The sequence below is a fragment of the Centruroides vittatus genome, unplaced genomic scaffold (genome assembly GCF_030686945.1).
Source record: "Centruroides vittatus isolate TY-2023 unplaced genomic scaffold, ASM3068694v2 scaffold_149, whole genome shotgun sequence".
NCBI lineage: Eukaryota > Metazoa > Arthropoda > Arachnida > Scorpiones > Buthidae > Centruroides > Centruroides vittatus.
In genome coordinates, this window is record NW_027122681.1 from 1683740 (window position 1) to 1702363 (window position 18624).

The window sequence follows — 18624 nt, forward strand, 5'->3', positions numbered from 1 at the left end:
AGAAATGAAAAATTTCTCATTCGGCTGCGAATACAAATTAATAACTTTCGTAAGGAATTTAATTAAGCGTGACGGAAATGCGTCCCGATCAAAAGCCGGAATTTTTATTCAATCGATAAATGCACGAGGAAGAACTCCTCCCCCCCCATTTTTTTAATCGAATGGGAAATTAAAGTTTATAATTATCGAAATAAAACATTTAATTAAGAAAAATAATAATAATAATAATTCCTGCGGAGTTCGACAGAGGGCAGTAGCTTTTCTAGAAAGCCATAGTTAATTTTTTCAACAACAGATGGTGCTACGTGTTAATTAGTTTTACTTTGTTTAATAAGTCGCTAAAAACAACATGGCTTGGTAAATTAAGAATTAAATAAATAAAATTTTCTAGAATTTGTTAATAGTTAAGATGTGTTGCTGTAGTGGGATTTATAAAATCGATTGTAATACCGGGTTTAACAGATCACCTGATAACGGAATATAATAAAACAATTCTATTATCTTAGAAATAAACCATAATTCTCTATTAATAACGTTAAATGTATGAAATTACAAAATAGCTTGTTTTAATCTCTCCTAGTGTGTATCAATGAATAAGTACAATATCGGTCTCTATAAATAAAATACAAAAGTAGCTTTCGGTTTCCATAAACAAACTATTGGGAATTCTCTAGCAACCCAAAACAATAGAGAATCGCCCCTTATTTTAGGAATTTCATTCAATTCAAAATATGTAATTCTTATCCAGTTTCTACATTTTATTCTTGAATTTTTGATGATTTTTTTTTTCGAATGTAAAAAGAAAATCTAATTATTCGAAAATATTTTATTGCATTTGATAAAATGTACGAGAAATTTTAAAATATTTTTTTATTTTTTAAAGGTTAAAACTCGTATTAAAAGCGATATTGTATAATTCAACTTACCTGTCAATCCTTCTTCCAAATTTAATATACATTGCTTGAGTAAATTTAATTTTTCAAACTCCCGGCTCAAAAAATTTTCTTGTTTCTTTTTTATTTAGCTAACATTTTGAGTTTCTTCCAAGAAAAACAGAAGGGAAAAAGTCATTTTTTTTTGTTTGTTTCTTTTTACTATTTAATTATCCATCATTCAGAATCACTTCTTGATTGATTGAATCTCTTGTTTGGAATTTTCTCGACGTCTAACAAGTTTCTCGTCTTTTCTGTTTGTTTTTTTATTTATTTTTTCTTTCTTTCGATAATAAAACCGGTAAACGATAATTAATTTATTTAAAAAATGTGCTAAAAATAGTATTTTTTTAGGTAATAAATTAACAAAAGTTTAGCTGAGAAGTAGCGCTTTAAAAGTTAAAAGCCGCAAGAAATTTTCGCAAAAGTAAAAAAAAAATCAGGGGGCGCTTTAAATTATTAAAATTATAGGCCTGTTCGTTTTACGTCAATTTGACGTCATCGTTTCATTTTACAATGAGAAATTCTAAAGAATGACGTCAAATTTACGTAAAAATGTGCAAATTACCGTATCAACCTATAATTTTAAGCGCCACCTCATTTTTTTAAACAAGAAATATAGAGCCAGCGCATTTTAAAAAATATATATATAATTTAATTTAATAATTATTGTTGATTATTAAATAAATTTACCTAAATAATACTTTTTTAAAAATTAAATTCCAGTTTTATTATATAACTGCAGACATAGTTAATATTTATAAGACCTTATGAAAGTGACTTGACCTGACCTGTATATACATACACACATACACACGTTTTGGATGAGTTTACTCATTTTTTTTTTTTTTTTATGGAGTAATAGAAATTCTATTGGTAAAAATGGGGATTTATTAATGTTTGTTGAACTTTGCTACTGAATGAACGCGTTGACGGACAATCATGAAAGGAAAAATGATTTATTCGTTTATCGAAAAATGGGAACGTATGAAAAGGGGAGTTTAGCACGTGACCACACAAACATTTATACTGACAAGGCACATTATGGATCGTAACTAACGTAACGGTCCATACAGATAGTGAAATAAAATATTACTGCAGCACGGACAACCATATAAAACCTAAAAAATCTCGTTTTTATTTGTTGTAGCTGCTTGTAAATGTTTCCTTAAACAAATAAAGATTTAAAATAAAATAAATGTCTTAATAGTTGCTGCTGTTTCGATCGTACTTGGCTCAGACCTTTTGTTAATTTTAGTTTATTCGGCCGACGATAGATGGAGGCAAACGATACGAAACCTGCGTTAGGCGGACATTAATAGGATTAATTAATTTTAACTGTTTAAAGGTTTTAAACAGGGGAAAAAAACCGTTGTTAATTGAAATTGTAGGTGAAAAATTTTTTAAATAAATTATATTAAATTTCTGTAAAGCTAATAAATTATTTTATATAGAAAATTGAGGAAAATAAACAAGGAAATATCCTTCAAAATATGGTAAAGTGATATATAAGAATTCCTTTAAAATAATAAATTGTTGTTAAAATATCATAAAATATAAAAGTAATAAGGAAAGTATTTTATTTTTAGTTCCTTGTAAAAATATTTCAAAATGTTAATTTTAATGGAAATTATATCAAATTGCATTTTAACGATAATTAAACAGCAAAACAGAAAACGCAATTAATGGGAGAAATTCCAAATTTACGAACGAATAAAAAAATTATTAATTTTTTTAAAAAAAAAGGAATTTTAATAAGATCATTAAAACGAGCCTTTTGGAGAGAGAAAGAGAGAAAATTATACCAGAAAAATGATTTAAAAATCTACCTATACATTTTATTTGAATTATAAACTAGATATAAATAGCTGATATCTACTCAAATATTTTATTATCCGGATTGTGTATATGTCAATATAGTTATACAGTTAAAATAAATTTGCATTTTATTTCTATGATATCACGTAAAGCTCGTTTCTATCGAAAAGCCTCTAAATCTCTTAAGAATTCCGGGAATAAAAAATTTTAAAAAAAAAGTATATTTTTAAAAAATATGAATAGAAAAATCCTTACCGAGTTGATAATTTAGACTTCTTACCGTAGAAATTCGGTAAAATAGCTTAGATTTTTCTTTTTATGTAGAGTATATTATACACTTCACAAGAATACATAAACAGTTCAAAAGATATATTATATACACACGGTCTGTAAATTAAATTAAAAAATAAAAAATAAATACACAAGTAAATAAAATGATTAAGTTAGAGCATTGTAAAGTAAAATATAATAATAAAAATATGCATTAAACAGCGGATATGTCGTCATTGAGGTTAGTAAGGTCGCATGATTCCTTATAAAAGTATTTTTTTTCTGGGTGTTAGTAATATAAGTAAGGTCTTGTCTGGTAGAGTAAGGCGAGACAAAGATGTGTCGTGGCAGATGTTGTCCCCAACGACAAATATCATTACATAGAAACAGCATTTGAAGGCATCCCTTGCTGGATCTGGTGACACCAAGGTCAATTCTGTCGTAATATATTGAGCGTATCAATAAAACAACTCATAAATTACGTCATGTAATTTTGAACAGGTGATGTAGGATTAAAAGGTGAATATGATTGGTTCCAGTTGGTGGGCGTCATAAATTACTGAAGAAAAATAATTTATCAAATTTTAATGCACTGCATTTATTCAACCAAATGAATAAAATTAACAGTAATAAATGATTTTTAATTAAAATTTTTAAAGTATTTTTCGGATATTTCCGACGTGTTAGTGATTTATGGTCATTTCGGTTGTTATGGCAACTGATGACGTTGCAACAAGACGTTATTACGAGGGATGTTTTGAATTTTTTTTTTCCGCGATTAAATTTAGATATGCAATATAAGAGAAAAGATATACAGCTTATTTTATTTTTTATGTTCTTAGTTCGTTTGTATATTTATACACGCGTATAGATATAAGGCTATAAGTATATCAATATATAAACTGGAAAATAAGTTTTGAATTGATGATGTGATTCAATTTTTAAACTAAAAATATAAAAGTTCAACTATTTTTATCATAAAAAACAAAATATTTTATTATTTTCTTTTTTAAATTAAAAAGTAAAATAATTACACCAATTAGGTTTTTAAAATTTAAAAATTAACCAATAATCGTCGTGATCGATAAACGTCATCAATTAACGTATTGATGACGTTTATCGATCACGACGTTTCATTGGTTAATTTCAAATCGAAAAAAACGGAAATATTTCTCTTCGTATTTCGTCATTGTTCAATTAACCAATAAAATTTTTTCATGAATATTTCATCAATAAAACGTTAACCGATCTTTGTTTTTTTTAATAAATTATTTCGTCGTGTTATCATTAGTGATCCTCAGAGGTCAAAAATAGGAATATTGGAATAATAATTTCGAGGAGCAGCTGGCGTGCTGCGTATCGTATTTGTGCTAATTAAAGCTCTCCTTTCGTCACATTGTCGCTTAACGATAAGAGTGTACCCATTAACAATGTCGTTGAGTCACTCAACAACACAGTAAAGTCAATAAGAAATAACTGAAAGTCCTCTGACGAAGATGCCTCTTTCGAAAAGGAAAGTCAATCCTGTTCAGATCCCAAAAGGCACGATCGGTTTCGCTAGATTGTTTCCTTTTTTTCCCCTTCCCTTTTTTTACTCTGTCTAACTCAAAATATAATTCTTTTTCTATATTATATAAGTTTCATAACTCAAATTTCTTCAATTTTTGTTTATTAAAAATAGAAAAATAATTTAAATATTCTTTTCGATCTTTCTGCTCCTTTAATTAATTAATGCCTTTCTTACAAAAGCTTTTAAATTATATTTCTTGTGTTATTTTTTCTCCTAGACAATATTTTATTAAACTGAACCGAATCTGCTTACATTCTAGAGATTTTCTGTAAGATTCTTGAAAGATTTTTGCTATGTTCCTAAGCGAGATACTTTATGTTCCCCCCCCACAAAAGACTGTGAAGAGATAAACGTTTTAATGTTCTGAACAGAAATGTTTACAAGAAAAAAGCATTCTGGTATTCTGTACAAAATTTTCTACAAGAAATGAACTCTCGTTCTTCCGAAGCTTCTTAGAATCGAGAGAACATTTTTCTTATATATCTCCTCACATAGTTTTATAACAGAACTTGTTTTTTATATATGTCATTCTCTTGTAATTAATGTTCTGTGCAGACACTATAACACAATGTTATATATGTTCCATAAATGTTTATTATATGTACATAAATTACTCTATATTATTATTACTATAATATATTCTCTCTCCTCTTGTATAAAAGGTATATAAGAAGAGAGCATTCTTATGTTCTATTAAGTTAGCTTTAGAAATAAAACTTCTCTTAAATCGTGTGGATGTTCTGTAAAACATGATAAAACGCTTTAATTTAACGTTTTATTACGTTGTTACGATATTTTTAAAAGATTAGTAGAATCATAATTTAAATTATAAAACTATATTAACATAATTTCAAACTTTTAGAACATGTAACAGAAGTTTTCCAGCTAAATTAAAAAAAAAAAAAAAAAAAAGTCACACGTCTCGATTAAGTGTCATAATTTTATATGAGCGCTTAGTTTTGAAAAATAATTAATATAATTATGGGGACGAAGCCTTTATGGAAAGATTAAAAATGTATTTATATAAAATTTTAAACAAAAGAGATATTTTCGAAATTATTCACGTCACGTCAACTTCTATAGTGATGTCAATTAAGTAGTTTGGAGCAAACAGGAATTTCTCCACTATCTTAACGACACAAAAGAATTACAAAAGAAAGGAGTACGGGGGAGGGTCAAAATATATATGCCCAGAATACAAAATCGATATTAAAGTTTCTGTAATGTCTGCTCGTTTTTCTTCTCCGTGCTATTTAGTTAATCTGATTTTTTACAATCTTATTTTTATATGTATATATATACTTTATTTGAAAATTTTAAACGTTTCTGTTACATTTTCTTTCCGGATTAATTTGATACACGTTGTTGATTAAAACCTTGTGTGTAATGTTGTTGATTAAATTACACTCCATTTAAAATTAAGTAAGTTATATATTAATTTCTAGATTAACCGTTAATTTAAATTAGCCGTTTTAAAATATCAATTTAAATTAACGGCTATAATGGATGAATGTAATTAAAAATAAAATTTAAAGTGAATGCAATTTAATGATAAGTCATTTTATGTGCACTTTTGTTTTTGAAGTAGAGGGAAAAAATGATTGTCCATTTAGAAATAAATTACTAAAGAGACAATAATTTAAAATATTATTTTATTGATAATATTTATAAAGATCCTTAGATGAAACATTAAATCTAGGATCTATAAATATTTTTAAATTTAATTTTTTACATGGCCATGACTGTATTTTTTTTTTCTTTATTAAATTGTTAAATATTCCATTGAAAATAGCCAAAATGTAGGGCATTCCTTAAAATTCTCCATCTTTTAAACATTATAAGAGAGATAGAAAGAGAGAGAATTATTAATTGGCAATCAAAACTTAAAAAAATGACATCAAAAATTGGAGCACGGGCAAATACAGTTTTACAAAGAGAAAAAATTCATTAGCAATGTATTTGTTTGCTTCAGTTTTAAATTTATTTTTTTTTAAAAAACGATCAAGTTTACGAAAAGTTCGTGAAATTTTTGATGTCACACTATATCAATATAAACATATCTACAGTTTAAAGACCGTATAAATGATTCTTTTCTTGTTTAAGAATCTGAATTTAAAACTTGTACAATGTAGAAGCCTTTAAAATCTAAGTAATTTTGTTTTTCTTTTAAGGAGACATGTAGGACGAATAGGACTTCTCTTTTTTTTCTTTTCCGGATAAATTGTGCGGTAGGAAATCAGTAGAATGGACGTTGGGAGAAGTGCAGAATGAGTATCGTGTTAAAGTACACAAAGTATGGGACAGAAAAAGGTGGAAGCCCATAAATCAAGGCAGTGGTTTAGCATATCTTGAGTACACGACTCAAGTGGGATCAGTTTGCAAGATATATTATACATATATTTATATATATATATATATATAAATTTGTTTTAATTAATTCAGGTACTTGTTTGGAATCAAAAAATACATCGATTCCTTAATGCAATACACCTGATAATAACATTAGCACAACGATATTGCACAATTCCTGTTCATTTATAACAGTAACAATTTCATAACAGTTTCTTTGGTGAGTTGTGACTATCGTTCTGCCTATTCAAAGACAAAACGATTTCCTGTTGTTGTTTTTTTTATAGTAATAGCAATAATAATATTATAATAATAATATACGATACCTCATTGTACTAACTGTAATAATAATTATGAGAAATTGGTGCTCGTGGATGGGAGTCACTATCTTGTCGAGACATTGTTGATCTATTGGTATATCTGACAACTTCCACACTATTTTCTTGTCTACCTGAAGTATCGTAATGATCAAGTTCTGAAGCATCGTCAAACACAGAAGGCAGAGGATCTGTGATGTGTAATTTTGCTCTTTTACGTTCTTGTTGTCTTTGGAAGTATAAACGTCCTGCTAATACAACTAAGAATGCTAATAATCCAGCACTCAAACTAAGGGTAAGATAAAGGATAAATCTCTCCTGGTTGGCTGAAAAAAATTCCTTATGATAAATTTATACGGAAATCATAATTTGAATTATAATTTATTAAATCTGACCTTTCACGAAAGTATATGCTGATATCCATTCCGTCAGAAATCCTATTACACGATGATTTCGTTCCACTGTCGTGCAGTTTTCTGTTAATTCCTCAGTCGTGTATTCATCACTCTGGACATCAGGCTTATATGTCCCTTCGTAGTCTGAATAATATAGAAATAATACAGAAATTAAAATTAAATAATTTTAAGGCAAGTAGAACTACATTTTATGTAGTTCTACTTGCCTTAAAAGCTTAATCACATGATTTGTTAGTTACAGTTCGAATAAGAAGGATTTACTAATTGTATAAGTATGTAATGAAACATTATAAAGTAAATATTTCTTCATATCATTCTTGAATCTTAAGATTAATCTTTTCTCATATGGTTTAATGTTTTTCTACATTTAGTAAAAGATTTATTTGGAGCGCTAATTACCTCCTTAGTAGGCTACAACAAAATGTTTACCATCTTATTTCCCAGAAACACCCCATGGATAAGAGTGGTGAAGGCCATTTAACGACCTCGAATGAAACACCTGCACTTTATTTCTTTACATAAATTATTTTATATATAAAAAATAGCATTGCGAGTACCTCTAATTAAGAATTTTGGTCATATCTGCGAGGCGAAAAAGAAGGAATCCAATTTGATTTAAAATAATTAATTACTGTAATAACCTAAGCGTTGGTATCAAGAGAGAGGTCTATCTGGAGGTCATTTATTGATTGTGAATTAATATATCTTTCTAATATGGGAATATTTGATATACCTTTATCAGTGATTTCTAACGATGGTATCGACGTAGTGGACACGTCAAATGGGCGTGGTTCTTCGATGGAAGTTGGATAATCGCTATCTTCGTCAACATCTTTATCAACATCGCTTCCCAGTTCTAAGTCTTTTAATATTGCCTGAGGGACTGAAAGGGATAATTTGTGGTTATTTATAATTACATAGTATATAAATTTAACGAAATTAGAATAAATGAATAAAGTTTAAAGGAAAATTTTATAGGAATTTCGTTTATATGTGTATTAGATATGATATAATTTAGTTAATAAGGAATGGTTGTAAAAATTTTGTGAAATAGCGAGTAAAAATTTACGCTTTTATAGAGAAATATGTTGCAAGTGCAGTACATGTATACAGCTTCTTTTTACACAGATTGAAGAAGAAAAAGTTTTCCTTTATATAAGCAAAAATGCTGACAATCGTATGAACGATAATACTTACCACAAGTATATACAACTTTCAGAAAGAGTCTTGTACCTTGTTTACATCCAGGATTTTCAAATGTTGTCAGATCAACTGATATAGAGCATTTCTTTCTACCGTGGCAACTCTTCATCACAGTTTCTGTAGCGTAACTCGCTTGGCAATCTGCCAAAACATGTCATCAACTAAATCCAAGTATTTGGTTTCAAATCAAATAATCTTACAGGATATTGAATATTTGATTTTAAACTAACTTCAATTATGGTAAAAGATAACTAAAATTTAATTTTAAAATGGTATAGTTACTTGAATAGTTTTGTTAAATATTTATGAGAAAAAATTAATTATTATTCTTTACCTTCTCCTGGGAGTCCAGGAAAATGGGGGCATTCTGGCACGCTACTGGTTGTAGCCCCGAAAAAGGCTGAATAGATAACAATTTTGAGCGTTTTATGGCATCTTAGTCTTAATTTTTCTCCTTCACAGGCAATTTTATTGAAAAACGTATCTAGGAATGTTTTAAAAAAATTTTTATTTTAGAAAAAAATTACTTGTTTTTACTTACATGCAACAAATTATATGCTTTAAAGTTCTAATGGCATTACTGGGTCGACATTTATAGGCAACTTCGGCATATTTCCTAACACCAGGACATGGATCTTCACCAAATGTTTCAGGGGTTATTTTGATGTCACAAACTCTCTTTTCTCTGCAAGCGGCTTCGACCACCTGCAAAGAAAACAAGTAAAGTTGTCATAACGAATACCCATTGAATTGTGTCGTGAGTAGAATTTTGTCAACAAGCCTAATCTATATTCTTTGGATATCTATAGAGAAAAGCAGTATCTACAAAAAAGATATTGATATGCGAAATACATGTAGACAGAGAAAAATAGAATTCCGTAAATTTAACTATTACTTAATATATTTAAAATAGTAAATAATTTGCAAAACTTACTTTTAATGCATTAGGAACTAAACATTCTGAAATCTTATCTATCTCTTGGTTTGTAGAACATATTTTAGAATTCTCTGATCGTCCATATTGGGCGAAATATATGCTGATAACTGTGTTGGCCCAGCATTTGATATTTAATTCTTCATCGTCGCAAGCGTGAACTTGCATCGTCTTCAATGTGCCTGATAACAGAGCTATGAAACAATATAGGATAGAAAGTGAAAGTAAAGATAAGGTGCAAATACCCAGAGCTAGGCTTGTCAACCAATTATAATAAATGGCGAAAAATGTAGCTGGCGATGAGTTAATTGCACCTTTTACTTAAAGAAATTCTATTATTTTTTATGTACTGCAACATAATTCAGTTAATGTTAATTAATTAACATAATTTTATTATTATTATAATTACAATGATTATATATTAATGTATCTTTTAAGTTTTATTATCGTAATAAAATTACAATCGATTAAAATAATTTTTAACTGAAGTTCATAAGTTGGAAGCAAATATTAACCAATGAACTGCTCAATTGAGATTACTTATCAAATTACACAGGAAGAAATTTGCACTTTATTGGATATTTCATAAGAAAAAAGCACCAACTCAATAACTATATTTCATTAGAGAGGCTTTCTAATCCTATTACTTAACATCTATCTAGACATTAACTGAAGATGATTTTTAAAAAAAATTATAATAATCGAATAATAGATTCTTCTCTTTTTATTCACGTGACATCAATTTGTTAAAAGATATAGCGAAACTGCTAGATAATAAATTCTTTCTACAAAACGTATAATTGGATTTTCAGCTAGAAATAACATTAAAGAAAGAAATTCGTTCATAGTAAATTTACTACAGAATATAATTACCAGGTTTGGCCACAAAGCAATAACCTCCACTCCTCTCTCTCTCGCTTAGGGATTATGAGACATCAATGAAGCTGTTTCCTCTCATCACGTGGCATCCGAAGTAACAAACTAAATTTACAACTAATTTGAAATAAATTTTCAAATGCTTTTTTTTTTCCTCCTATTGAAATGAGTTTTTATGTTCTAACGGAAAAGTTTCGAAAATTATTCTCTAAAAATAAATTACCAATCTATCAATTTAGCTTGACTTTACACGGAAATAAAAATATGACTATCTACTGCCTGCCTGTTTATCGATTTATTATAATTGGAGATGAAGTAATGGCAACAGAACTTGGCTAAATGAATAAAGTAATATGTAGTAGTTGGTTGATAAAATGGTATTACGGTTCAATATCCCAGTATTTAATATTATAGACTAAGATATTTATTCGCTAAAACAAGGCAAGCTAAGGTTATAAATCATTCACGAATAGCGCGACATGTAAGTAAATTCTAGGAAAAATTTCCAAATAATTGCGTAATATCCAGAAAATTTAAAATATTCTACAAAATTTTGTTGCTTAAACAAATGGAAGTACTTCATCATTTCTTTTTTTTGAGTTCCACCTTTTCCTTGTATGCCTGCTTAAGCGACCACCTTAGGCCAATTACGTGTCTTACGTCAGCACGCTCTTCCAATTAACTCGACTGTCAAACGCACGTGATTTCCGACCCTAAAGCCACTTCCGGTCATACGAAAGCAAAGAAAAGAATAATCATCAGGTGTCTCGAATTTATAATATGCTAAACAAAAAAAAAAAAAAAATCCATTCAAATGCTAATTTACATATGCAGTAAATTAAATATTAAACGGAAATTTCGTAAATTGAAACTTGGCGAATTTTCTGAATAGTTAACCGAATAAGGTCGTAGGCGTTACTGAAAATGTCAAACCATAAATATCAAGAATTTCTAAAAGTCTGCGGTGATGAATTGGCAAAATTTAATTAAGACCAAACGAAAAAGTTTTTTAGAAATTTTCAAATATAAAATCGATAAAAACTTCTTCTTCAATCGTCATTTTTACAATAATAATAATAATATAATCTCACGTGATTAACTGAAATAAGAGATCGTTATTTCAGATTATACGGTCGAATTATTTTATTTAAATACCTTCGACAGAAAATATTCTTAAATTAAATTCAAGAAAAATAGCATTAGAATTAATTAACAATTTGGATAATTAATATTTCTAAGTATTTTCCAAAGTTAAAAGTAATTAATCAAAGGAAGAATTGAAAATTTAAATAACCAATTGGATTTTGCCACGTTTGTAATTAAATTGCGCAATCACGTAATATATTTATAATTTTGTAAATATTTCCGTTTTCATAATTTAAATACAATAATTAAATAATGTATTTGTATTTTCTTATACATTATCTATATAAGAAAATATAAACATATGTATTAAACGTATTCTATTTCGTTAAAATTATTAGTAAAAATGACTGGTGCCCAGTTAACGGAAAAGTGCTAAAAATTTAAATATTGTAAACAAACAATTTCGACCAATCGGCGTTTAATAAAATTGAACAAATCGAAAGCCGTGTGTTATGTCACGTGATTTTTTGTATCTTAACCCTAATCGGAATGCTTTTATAGTGTCAAATGGGGTCATGATTGTGATTAGATGGATTTAATACTTTAAAGGATGATATTTGTTTTGAAAACTCTTATAATAATGATTAAATAAGTTAGGGAATAGAAATATAATAATATAAAATCCTTACAAGAGAATCGGAGCCTACAGTTTGTTTTGATACACCGCCCACTTGTGTTGTTATTGATCTCGGAAGAAAAATAAAGAACAGTAAGAAACTGTTAGGAAGAAGGCCTTGGATTTCTTTTTAAAAATTGCCCTAGTATCTTATTCGAGTGGATACTTAACAATATTCAAAGAAATCCATTCGTTTTATCTCAATATACTTCTTGTTTAAGCTGAATAACCCTAATAGGACTTAACTGAACCAGACGATCGTTGTAATTCATTTATTAACCGATAGAGGCGGTGCTAAAATTGATTTTAAAAAATTATAGCCAAATAACCTACATAAATTATCAATATTTAATGAATTTAATTTTATTGATTATTCGTCGAGTTAATTAAGAAAATTAATTTAAAATAATTACAAAATGCGTCTGATTTTTTTTGGGGGGTAATATTTATAAATAGGCTTGCAATAGCTTGCGAATGTCATTGATCTGATATCTTTTTAATTAGCACCATTAACCGTTTTCAAACGCCGAGAACAAAAAAGCAGGGAGATCCATCAATGGTCCATTTATAAGCAAAATTTATCACTTATGATATACGAGAATAAATAAAAAAAAAAAAAAAAGGAAGCCGAGAATCTACATGTAGTATCCTTGGTGACAGGTGTCAGTTTTCTGCATTTCGGTACATAAACAACAACTTAAATAACATCTTATGAAAGTAGTAGTAAGTTATGGCAACATACACGAAAGCCAGAAAAACGTTATTGAGTTTTTAAGCGATAAATTGTAAAACTAACTGCTTTTTATACGAGAAAAAAAGAACACTTTCAGCTAAATTTCAATGACGAGTATCAAAGTCGCAAGTTCCGCCTGCTATTGATTGTACGATGTTTTAGAAAACAGTGTGTTTCTAACAACAAAAAAAAGTAGGTGTTTGTTGTTTGAATGAGATAAAAATTTGTGCGATAATAAAATGTAATGATGTTATTCATCAAGCATTTACAAAAATGTAAATGATTCATTCGCGTCGCTGCATCCTGTAATTCATTTCTCCGTTTGACCTTTTTTAATTTTTAATTTTTTTCTTTTTTTAAGGTTGGGCTGTTATCCTGTTTCGTTACTGTCTATTTAAATTATTTCTGAAAGAATGAAAAATTAGGTTATGCTTTATAAAACCATATAATCTTGCGAGTCAAACTGTCACTAAATGGATGTAGGACATTAATGAGAGAAACGGCAAGAAACCCAAGTCCTGGAACGAAAGTTGAATCTTAAAGATTAAAAATTTTCTTGACTTTTCTCGTATATCATCATGTTAAAAATTAATTTAAATAACAGAAAAAAAAACTATTATGAGGACGGATATTTACAAGAATGCCAGCTCAAGCGTTTTCTATTTATAACTCATAACTCACGTCAAAGAATGATTCTTATATTACGGCAAATAAAAGGAAGGATATGAATAAATCAGGAAAATGTAACTGCTATTTTTAATAAAGTAGTTTAAAATATATGATTGACGGTTTGAAAGAAATTCCGTTACATACAATCCGGAATATTCACAGTATAAATTATATGTATATATATATATATTTATACCTTACAGACGTCGGATCGGAACTAATAAAGAAATCAGAGTGGAAATCATTGCATAAAAATGACTGTGGACACAGTTCTGTTATCTTCATACGCACCGACAACTTTGGGTTTGTATCATTCCACAAGCGCGACAAGTCAAGCGTAAAGATAAAGCAGTAGAGACGGCCACAATATGTCCCTGTTGGTGAAGAAAACGAGGTTAAGTTCCTACTGTTGTAAACCATTTGGTAGTAAGAGTATGGCAATTTGATACGAAACGGGTGCCATTTTGGAAAGAAGTTTCGCTATCAAAAAAAGATATGCCCGTGTTCCCTTTTGCATACCGATATGCTTTCTGAAAAATAAAGCGATAATAAATCCTTCTGAAGAATTTTCTTATTGATGCAGTCTTAAATAATGACGAACGGAAGAGGAATCGCTTAAGGATCCATCAACGTTAATCAATCGAAGTCATTATTAATGGAAGATATCCATAGAAAATCTTTTACGGTGGAGGGCGTCGTCTGTTCTTAGAATGGCTTAATCAATGCATCTCAATCAATATAACGTTAAGAGTCAATGAGATAGACGATTAACCTTTCCCATACGTAATTCTGATACGCGATTAATAGAACCAAACTAAATTAAATTTCCATTTGCATCCCTAAAAAAGAAATCGTTCAAATTTAAAAAACTATCGACGTGCCTTGATTGGCTAAGCCATTTGTGACGTCATTATAAAATGTATTTTAATTATCATTGCTTTTAATAGCATTAAAAGTAACCATTACGCCTATTAACACTTAAATTGCCTTTTATACACGCAATTATTTAATTCGCAATTAATAAAATTATTATACCGAAATTTCCACACTTCTTAATTTTTGAATTTAAATTCAAATGTCAATCTCGGACGTTAATTGGTTGCCATTCGTGACGTCATGTGAATTAAACGTACGCTCGGTTTTAATTAATTTTTTTCCCGACTTCGTAATTTAATAAATACTAATTACGATAAAAATTTTACAAATTAACGTCTCCGACGATATAATTATAACCTTCGATTAATGTAATCAAGTATAAGGGTTTTATTTATTCGCGAAAAACCCATAAGTTCCCATCGGGTTATGCAAATCAGTGTCGTAATCCATTAACAAACTTATCCTGGATTACGGCGAGATAATTTACTCAATTTTCGAAAAATAACTTTTAAAAAATAAAAAAAAGCATCCCGTTGATTAAAATAGGATTTTGTGTTAATTTAATTTTAATAATTCTACGGGTATTATTTAAATCTTAAGTAGGTCCATACGTTGCTTTACAAATGCCGATATTTTTAGAGATTCTCGTGAAAGTATGCTAAACTGCATACCTATTTGAGCAGAAATAAGAGTTAAACGAACTCCTTTGGTTTGGATCGTTGCCAGGAACGAAAACCTCGAAAATGGAGGACCAAATAGGAACACACAAAATCTGTACACTAGTTACTCGATAGTCCATTCATTTAATGAGTTTTTTTTTTATTTTTATTTTCTTGTATCTTTAAATTTAAAGTTGCTCGAGTTTTCTAACCTATTCTGTTCAATCAATAAAGAGATTGAGAAAAGGATCCACGCCAATGGGGTGCGAGGAAAATAAGCAGATATCGTAGATCAATGTAAAGGTCAGCGCCCTCTGACGAAAGAAAAATGAACGCCGGCACGGGAGGAAAAAGAAAAGAAAAAAGTGCCATCACTTCAAACCGCGATTTAAACGTCTTATTGGCTAACATTGGCCACACCCATCTCACATGATCATCTTAACCAGACAGAAGGACGCCAGGTGGAGCACGTGTGCGTGTGTCTGTGTCTATCTCTGTGTGTGTATATGATGCGCGCGCTTGTGTTTATATTTGTGTGTGTGAGTATGTGATGAGATTTGACTTCCACTTCCGGAACATGACGTAAGCATGATCATGATGATATGTATTATGCGCGATAGATTACAGGACGCGATTTAACAGTTTAGGTGATTGATGGCGCGCTTTCGACCTTGGGTAGTATTCGTTTATGACTACGTCCTCATAACACCTGCATCTAGAATAATCTAACCAATTGGTTTCCTTCTTCCTCTTCCCCGAACGCACCTACAGTGCATATGCACATATGCATGCCGCAGAGAGGATATATATATATATATATATATATATACACACACGCGTGTACACAAAAAAAGAGGAGGAGGAAACGTACCTAAATGACTGACGACCCCCCTTAGACAGATGGAAAAATTTAATATTCGAAAAGAGCCCATTTTAGATAAAATAAAATTCCTTTTCTGCGAGAGAACAGCAGATAAACAATTTCCGAAATCAAACGTTATGGAGATAAATTTCCAATTTTGAAGATCGAAACAAGCGTTTTACCTCATCATTCGCACATTCAGCGGAGTGATACTTTGTCGGGCGAAAACACGCGATAAATCTTCCAGAATTCTTTTATTTTATTTTATTTTATTCTGGAAGTCAAAACAAAAACTAGATGCGAAACAGAATACATTTAGCTTATAGAAGAGAAACGAAGAGGAAAAAAATAGAAATAAATTCAACGCGTAAACCCTCTTAAAATCTGCAAGAAAAGGGGATCAATTTTAAGCCTTTTCTACCCCATAAAACGTTTTCAAAGAATGTTTTCCCCCACGTAAAGATTATCAAACATCCCCGCCCAATAGAAGCACGACGTACTTTTAATACAAGAAAACGAAATAATAATAATAATAATGCCAGATACGATACTGTCGCTACTTGTCATTGGCCTTGATAGTCACGATCTTGACGGGGGTATATTTTTAACCACGTAAGAGGAAGTAAGGTAAGATTTTGGATGCTAACCAAATCGTGCAAGAGAAGAGAGGTGGAAAGAAAAAAAGGGGGAATAATATATTAAAATTTCTATAGTAGGATCGATTACAATATGAAGGGGGAAAAACAACCCGAACAACGTCGTGGCACCTGTTATAATAAATTTTACTCACGGAGGTTGCTGGTGTTAGTAGATCCGATAGACAATATATAGAAGATGGATAAGACAGCAGCAACGTTTTCCCGCCATATCGTTCCCATGGCGGCGAGTCAGGCGATTGTATGGAACACGGCGGCCGATATACTCCTGGCAGCTGCACTCGGTACCATCTTAACACACACCTCTTCCTACTCTGACTGAAGCTAAGCAGGGAAGCGTCAAGCATTCGCAGGGGCTCTCGAAGACCACGCTACGTTAACTACACCGTCGAGGCTCTGGAAGACGTCTCCCAATCAATTCCTACACACCAGAAGTTTTGCCCAGGCGCTACTTTATAGTATAATAAACTCTGTCGTGTTTTACATTATTGCATTTTATTATAGTTATTTATAAGAAAAAGTTATATACGTTATTAAAGAATTTCTAGTTGTATAATGGCGGATTCGTAAGGATGCTTTTGGGAATTCGACATTATTACATAATTACGAGGGGTTTAAAAGAGTATCGAATGACTGCGTTATAAATAGAACTTGCTGTTTTATTAGGTTATGATGTAGTGGTTAGGAATAGGACGTATTAAAAGAAACTATAGATAAATCTAAGTAGGTAATAGGGAGTTGAATAGGAAACATTCTAGAATTTAAAACAGGAGAAGGCTGTATATTTTCTCAACAAACTTCCTGGACATCTGGTGGACCGTTAAAGTACTATCGCTCTCAGTTCTTTAGCAGTCTTAACGACTCTCAAACCCGTCATGTTCTTTCTTTTGGTAGCAGCTGGACCCTTATAAACAAGAAGACGATCCTGTTGTTGGAAATGTAACTCTCTTTAACTCTGTCCAGATGTATTATTTTATCATTCGATTGATGTCTCCCCTACCTAGTAATTATCGTAGTTTTCTTAGAATAGAAGCTAGAATATGGTTTTTTCCACTCGTAAAATTAATTTTTTAAAACTTTTTAAACTTTGCCTCGAAGAAAAAAAAAAGTAAATTGAAGTCGTATTAGAGTCTTTAAAAAATCAATGAGTCTTAAAAGCCTGTGTGTAATGGAACATGTGAAATTCAACATCTGCAATAATAAGCTTCCTTCTTAAATACGCACTGAAGAAAAAGTTTGGTTTGTAAGGATTTACCAAGTTAAATATACGACTGATAAATATTTAATTTTCATAAATTTTTTCCCTATCCTTCCTTTCTTCCCCATTGTTAACTGGAAGATACAGAGAAAAACTGAAACCTCGTGTGGTGAAGTAACTATAGGTAGAATTTGATGAGTTTTTGAAAAGCTAAATAATAAAATTCGATCGTAAAATATATATTTCAATCGATGCTTGTGTTATAAAATTCCGTTTCGAAAACCTATAGTGTGTTTTTTTTTCTAATACCTAGACTTGGAGGCGCGTTTTTTGTCATTTCTCGACGCTAAACAGTAGTTCGATAGCGCAAATCAATCTTTTTATATTATGTGCGGAATTAAAAATGTCACATAAATACCTCGCACGAGTCGCCTTTTGAATGATATATGCGAACAATTCCTGCAAAGGATCTATTTAAAATGCAAATCAGTAACAAACACAATACTCTTCCCTCGAAGGCACAT

At 30.0% G+C, this 18624-nt stretch overlaps 1 protein-coding gene and 1 long non-coding RNA gene across 7 annotated transcripts; one reads left to right on the plus strand and one right to left on the minus strand.

Moving 5' to 3' along the window:
• Window positions 1-3005: 3005 nt before the first annotated feature.
• LOC136987309 (protein eva-1 homolog C-like) lies at window positions 3006-17228 on the minus strand. Of its 6 annotated transcripts, none has more exons than XM_067285034.1 (9): window positions 17037-17228; window positions 9810-10003; window positions 9457-9580; window positions 9210-9359; window positions 8870-9016; window positions 8406-8555; window positions 7652-7795; window positions 7266-7582; window positions 3006-3137 (listed from the first exon to the last, which is right to left on the minus strand). In XM_067285034.1, exons 1-8 carry the CDS (start codon window positions 17122-17124, stop codon window positions 7275-7277), a joined length of 1305 nt encoding a protein of 434 aa, XP_067141135.1. In that variant the 5' UTR covers window positions 17125-17228; the 3' UTR covers window positions 3006-3137; window positions 7266-7274. The 6 variants fall into 6 exon arrangements, with proteins under 6 accessions (XP_067141135.1, XP_067141134.1, XP_067141136.1 ...); XM_067285033.1 differs by lacking the exon at window positions 3006-3137 and adding an exon at window positions 6225-7182; XM_067285035.1 differs by lacking the exon at window positions 3006-3137 and having other exon boundaries at window positions 6225-7582; window positions 9810-9991.
• LOC136987314 (uncharacterized) lies at window positions 16212-17465 on the plus strand. The gene is made up of 2 exons (XR_010882604.1): window positions 16212-16873; window positions 16960-17465. It is a non-coding gene; the product is annotated as an uncharacterized lncRNA (long non-coding RNA).
• The last annotated feature ends 1159 nt before the right edge of the window (window positions 17466-18624 follow it).

What these genes read in the sequence shown, in the direction of transcription:
- LOC136987309 (XM_067285034.1), bottom strand. Translation starts at nt 17,124, where the DNA reads ATGGGAACGATATGGCGGGAAAACGTTGCTGCTGTCTTATCCATCTTC. An exon ending in TACTAACACCAGCAACCTCC is followed by an intron (nt 10,004 to 17,036) that starts GTGAGTAAAATT and finishes ATTGTTTCATAG; the next exon opens with CTCTGTTATCAGGCACATTG. An exon ending in TAGTTCCTAATGCATTAAAA is followed by an intron (nt 9,581 to 9,809) that starts GTAAGTTTTGCA and finishes TTTTCTTTGCAG; the next exon opens with GTGGTCGAAGCCGCTTGCAG.